This window comes from Lemur catta, chromosome 15 (genome assembly GCF_020740605.2).
Source record: "Lemur catta isolate mLemCat1 chromosome 15, mLemCat1.pri, whole genome shotgun sequence".
NCBI classification, from domain to species: domain Eukaryota; kingdom Metazoa; phylum Chordata; class Mammalia; order Primates; family Lemuridae; genus Lemur; species Lemur catta.
Genome location: NC_059142.1, coordinates 22797403 through 22803439, shown reverse-complemented (window position 1 = coordinate 22803439; position 6037 = coordinate 22797403). Strand labels below are relative to the sequence as shown.

Genomic DNA, 6037 nt, shown 5'->3' with positions numbered 1-6037 from the left:
TCTGGGAGGAGGGGCTGCCGCTGCTCCCCAATGTCCCCTCCCTGCCCGCAGCAGAGGCGCTCTGCTCCCTGCCTCCCCCATTTCCAGCATTCTCCCCTCTGGAGACCCCAGCTTGCGCCTGACCTGGGGGTCCCCTTTGAGGCAGAGGAATGCTGCCCCCACCCTCGCACCTGGCTCATGGGAGTTTAGCAAGGGCCTTCCTGCCATGGTGGGGGTTGGGGGCCGGTCGCCCACCTGGAGGGAGAAGCACCCCCCCGCTGCTGTCTCCCTCCAAAAAAGGCTAAAAAGAAACTTTCTCCAGGTCCCCAGCCCCTGCCAGCCCCTTCTCTCCCGCCCCGCCCTTCCCCCCCCACAGCAGCCTGGTGGGGGCGGGGACGAGGGGGGGCGCGCAGGCTGGGCGCCCGGGGGTCCCTTTCCTCCCGGGAGGCGGGGAGCACAGAGCCCCCGGGTGACCCCCGCTTTCGTCCCCGCCCAGTCTCGGAGGCCGGTCCCCGCCTCGCGGCGGCAGCGCTGCCTCCTCTCCGGGGCGCTAGCCGCGGCCGCCGGCATTTGGAATTCTGCCCAAAACTGGGGGCCTGGAGGAGGAGCAGCAGGGGCGGAGGGACGGAGGCCGGCGGCGAGGAACGCAGCGGAGTGCAGACCGGCGCGGAGAGCGGCGGAGCGGCGGCGGCGGCGGCGGCTCGCAGGGCCGTGCGACCGCAGTGCATCAGCGAGCCTGCCCGGCGTCCCCAGGGCGGTTAACACGGGGCACGATGCACTGGTTAACAGGCTCCGAGCTGCTCGGCGACTTGTTTTAAGCATTTTCTCCCTCGCTCTCGCTTTTAATCTTGTCTCTAGTGGCGTGTGTAGGGGGGAGGACTTTATTTCCATTGGCTAAGCCCTCCCTTCCCACCCACATCTCTTCCACATCACCTTGGTGTCTCCCTAAATAAAACCAGCCCTCCTTATCGCCTGGAAAAAATCAGGAGCTAGAGTTTGAATGGGTTTTATATAAACACTCACCCCTGTCAGCGTGCGGCTGGGCTCTCGGGATGAACTCCCGGCGTCTGGCCTGATGCTCGCCTGGCGTTCTCTCCCTTGAACGCCGAGGTCTGAGCAGAGCCGGAGGACTGAGAACTCTCCTCTGAAATCTGATTAACCTGAAGCCAGTTGCGGAACTGCACAGGGTCCCGATGGACCTCAAGGAGAGCCCCAGCGAGGGCAGCCTGCAACCTTCTAGCATCCAGATCTTTGCCAACACCTCCACCCTCCATGGCATCCGCCACATCTTCGTGTACGGGCCGCTGACCGTCCGGCGAGTGCTCTGGGCAGTGGCCTTCGTGGGCTCCCTGGGCCTGCTGCTGGTGGAGAGCTCCGAGAGGGTGTCCTACTACTTCTCCTACCAGCACGTCACCAAAGTGGATGAGGTGGTGGCCCAAAGCCTGGTCTTCCCGGCTGTGACCCTCTGCAACCTCAACGGCTTCCGCTTCTCCAGGCTCACCACCAATGACCTGTACCACGCCGGGGAGCTGCTGGCCTTGCTGGACGTCAACCTGCAGATCCCAGACCCACACCTGGCCGACCCCACGGTGCTGGAGGCCCTGAGGCAGAAGGCCAACTTCAAACACTACAAGCCCAAGCAGTTCAGCATGCTGGAGTTTCTGCACCGGGTGGGCCACGACCTCAAGGATATGATGCTCTACTGCAAGTTCAAAGGGCAGGAGTGCGGCCACCAAGACTTCACCACAGTGAGTACTTGGTTTTCAGCTCACTCTTGTGTCTGGTCCTCCGGAGAGGTGATGCGCCGGTGGTCTCCTGCTTGGTTTGGGGTCTCCTTGTGCTTTGGAACAGGAGAGAGAACAGGACCTCAGCTGCAGGCCAAGAGGGTAGTTGGCCAGAGTTGTGGGAGCTGGTGGTGGCAAAGGCTGCCTGCCACACTTCGAGCGCTGTTGGCAGCTCAGATACGGAGGGCGAGTGGGGGGCTTGCCGTGGGGGCTCACTTCCCCAGATGTGCCTAGTTGGCTTCCTCCCAGCCAGAGGGAGGAGGCCAGGGTTGTCCGTTGTCTGGGGCGTTTTGGTGTCCGAGCTGTGTGATTGGAACAGCTTGTCATTGATGAGGTGGCATTCTCTCTCTCTCTCCCTGTGTCTCTTTCTGCTCGGAAGTGGCATCAGGCACTGCATCCTGTGGGCTGGGCTGGAGCTAAAGCCGTCAGAGAAGGGGGTGTGGGGCCCCAGGCAGCCTGCATGGCTCCAGCGGCTTTGGGAGCTGGCTGGAGCAGGGGATGCTGCAAAGGTGTGGAAGTCTCTTTGCTTCCTTTTCCTGGGTGGATTCTGAGCTCCATGTGGGGAGAGGAGAGGCCGGGGACCCCAGGGCTCCATCTGAGCTGCTGACAGGTTGGAGCAAAGAGATGTCCAGAGTGCTCGGGTAGAGAGGAGGGTCTGGGTGAAGGCGCGTGTGCAGGACCGTCAGTGAGATAGATGCGTGTGAGGGTGAGGCAGTCCTGGCTGCCGAGTCTGGGAGCTTTAGCTTGAAACTCAAAAGCTCAGTTTTCTCTCTGTGTAATTGCTTAACGACGTGGATGCAGGAGGAGTGGTGTGGGGAGGGGGCGCACAGCTGTAGGATTGGAAAGCCTGGAGGAGGAGTGTGGAGCAGAGTAAAGAGGAAAAGCAGAGGGGGGTGAGGCTCACGTTCAGGAAGGAGCTGGCTGGAGGGGCAGAGAGAGAAGGATAGGAGGAGAGCCGTTGCTGCCAGGGTTCTCTGCCCAATTAGTGGGCTGCTCGGCATAACTCGGCATAACAGACAGGTCAGACAGCTGCGACTGTTCTTTGCTGCCAGGAAAGTCCAGGGCATCAGGGGCCGTGGGACCCCCCCCAGAAGTCCAGTGTGCCTGCTGCTCCCATAGTTGCTGTAGGGAGAATTGAGAGCTTTTGAGTCTCAGAGCTTTGAGCCAAAATGCAATTCCAAGTTCGGGATGGCAGGTGCAGCAGTTACGAAGGGACAGGGCTGTGACATCAGCACTCGTCTGGGGATCTCTGCCTAATTAAGACATTCCTTACCTTTCCTGTGGTGCATCCATTCCCCACCCCCTCTCAGATTCACCAGCCTCTTGCTCTGAGGTTCTTTTAAATCTACAAGCAGTCTCTGCCTGCAACCCCTGTGATTGCTGCTGGCTGTCTCTGATTCTGGAAAAGCCCAGAGTGCCGGGGGCATTGCCTCTCGCAGCCTGTGTGCTAGAGCTCTGTTTCTTGGGGGAGCTGTTTTGTATCATCCCTTTTAAACATCGTGAGGAAGAGCACAGCAAAATCAGCAGTAGTGTGTGCTAAAGAGCAAGCCAGACTGAGCCGGGGGAAGGGACCGGCAGTATTGGAAGCCCTTCTAAATGGAGCAAACCAGGATCCTAAACCATGTCACACACGAATAATGACTTAGGTGGCTTGGAGAGAGATGGGGAAAATGCCTCCTTCTTGGAGGCTGAAACTATCACTATATTCCACCTGTGCTTCCTAGCGCCCGGCTGCACTCAGCCTCGCCACTGCACCATGCAGCTTGGGGACACACTCAGCTGTTCCTGTCTGCCTGAACATGCATGGAACACACAGACAACAGAGAGAGGGTGACACAGCGGGAAACTGTAATGGGTGGCAGACCTGGGACTGACTTCTCTAGCATCCTCATTACGGCATGTCCAACTGGTGGCTTCCTCTGAGTTCATGTCCAAGTTCCATTTAAAAGTAAAGGTGTTTGACCCCGGGCTGCTGTTTTATACTTGGCCCATCATTTGAGTTGCTGGGGGCCCAAGAGGCCAAAGGTCAGGACTTAAAGCCTTTCCTGAGCTTTTGACCTCTCTAGGATGCCTCCCAAATAGGGACATTGCCTCTGGATAAGGTTTACTACTCAGTCAGTGGCATGTCATTATCTACTATACTCACCAAGTTCAAGACTGATCTATTTGAGCGTTGGACTGACCCTCTATGCATGACTTTCCCAAGTACTGAAAAGGAGGTGAGCCTCGGGGCTGCTCTGCAAGTTGCTCAGGGAGTGTCAGAAAGGGGCCCCACTCCAGGAAAGCCCAAGGAGGCCCCAGAGGGGAGGCTGGTCTTTGTACCTAATTGGTCACACTGAGCAATGCTGAGCCCCTGGTAGAGGAGTCAGGATGCCAAGTTTGTTGGAGACCTTGCAGTGAGGAGTAATCCTCCTGACTCACCCATTGTCTCCCTCTCCCTTTTGGCCTGGGATGTCGTTATGTTTATTCCTGGGCTCCCACCCCAGCAGGGAGCAGAGAGCCTGGATAGGTGGTTGCTGGAGAACCAACCACCGGCCTTCGCTCTCATCTCTCTGCTGCACATCCCTCTCCAACTGGCTTATTTATGAGGCTTTGCCTGAGGTTGTACTATGCTGGGTGGCTTCTTCCTCTAAGTGCTGTGGCTGACTTATTAGTGAAGTTGAGTATGGGGGAGGGGATGTCACAAGTGGATGGCTTTTTTCTGTATTTCTGTTTGTATAAAGCATACCTAGCGGCATCTCCAGGGCTAATGATTTTTAGCATAAGCTTCCTTATTCCAAGTTCTTAGCTGGTGTGCAATGAAGTGCGTAATACCCTTTAATTAGTGAACGAGCCATGATTCTAGCAGAGTGAGAGAAGGCTGTTTATGAAGGCTAAGAGTCTCCAGGAAGCCAGGCGTGGAATGCCTACTGTCATGTTAACAGGTGTGCTCCATGTTCGTGCAGGTACACTCTTATCGCCCACCTGGGAGGATCTGACCTCAGAAAAGCTTACAGTTTTTCTTCCTGGGAAAGCAGAAGAGGGCTTTGATTCTTTCCTGGAAGGAAGGGAGAAGGGGGAGTTGGACAGGGGTTGTATCTCTGGCCATGATGTCAAATGATCTGGGTTCAAGGTTAAGAGTAGGAAGACGTAAGTGTGCAGCCAGCCACATCATTTTCTTCCACATTCCCTGGGCTGCGTCTTGCATCCCCTCTAGGCCACAATTTGCTCATGTACTGTGCATAAACCCGTGACACAATGTATGTGAAAGTCCTTTTGTACACTGTTGCAGCTATACAGATGTGAGGTGAGTTAGCATCAGTGTCATCGGAAGCGCTGTTGCTGTCCAGCCTACCGGCCCTGTTTGCAGGAGTCGGACTTGATGAGTAATGCTATCAAGGATGCAGCCAGGGAGGGAGCGGCGGCTGCTGCTTTCTCTGTTTGGAGCAGCAGGTTAAATAAAGCCCAACCTCACTGAGATGGGGTTTCTTAGAATGGAGGTCACAGTTGGGTTCAATGGCTAACTCTTGCTGAGAGGTGGCAACCCGCTGTGTGTGACTAGCACATGACTGTTTCATGTGGTTTCTGTACTCATCACCTTGGGGTTCATCTGCCTCGCAGTCTGGGAATGCAAATGACACTTCAGTTTGCACGTTTAACCTGATTTCCATAGTTGTGTGTGTTTGTACTTTAAATTTGAGATTTCTTAAGAAAGGTATTTCTTTCTTTTCTTACTTGAAGAAAGTCTCTCTGCTCAGGTATCTTGTTAGAAGCACCGTGTGGATCTTAATAACTGACATCACCTAACATTGTAGAGACGGTGGAGGGGCCAGTTTAGGATGATCTTGCACAAGAACAGATGGGTGCCTAGCTCGTGGAGTCTAATTACTTCTTAGTACACAGGGAACATGTATGTACAGAATGTGGGTTTTGGAGACAGATCTGATTTGCTGTATAATTGTAGACAAGTTTCTTAACCTCAGTTTCCCCATCTCTAAAATAGGAACCACGATACCTACCACTCAGAGCTGTTGTGCCGACTCAGTGAGGTGACGTGTGGAAGACCTAGTGCGTGGCAGGTGCCTAGCACAGGGTGGGGCCCCACTTTGCCTAGTGTCCACAGAAGCTCATGACAGAGCCGAGCTAGAGTCTAGCTCACTCAGCTCCTGGTTCAGTGCTCTTCCCACTGTTCCCTGCTCTGACTTCAGCAACAGTGTTAGCACAGGCAACTGCTGTGTGTGTGGGATTCTCAATTCTCATCATGGTTAAGCTCTCACTTTTCCCCGTGCTTCCTT

General features: G+C 55.5%; 1 protein-coding gene across 1 annotated transcript in view; it reads left to right on the top strand.

Moving 5' to 3' along the window:
* Positions 1-898: 898 nt before the first annotated feature.
* ASIC2 (acid sensing ion channel subunit 2) overlaps positions 899-6037 on the top strand; it is a 984251-nt gene continuing 979112 nt past the window's right edge. Inside the window, exon 1 of the mRNA XM_045525474.1 lies at positions 899-1727. Coding sequence (XP_045381430.1) covers positions 1173-1727 — 555 coding nt within the window. The 5' untranslated portion in view covers positions 899-1172. The remainder of the gene's footprint in view (positions 1728-6037) is intronic.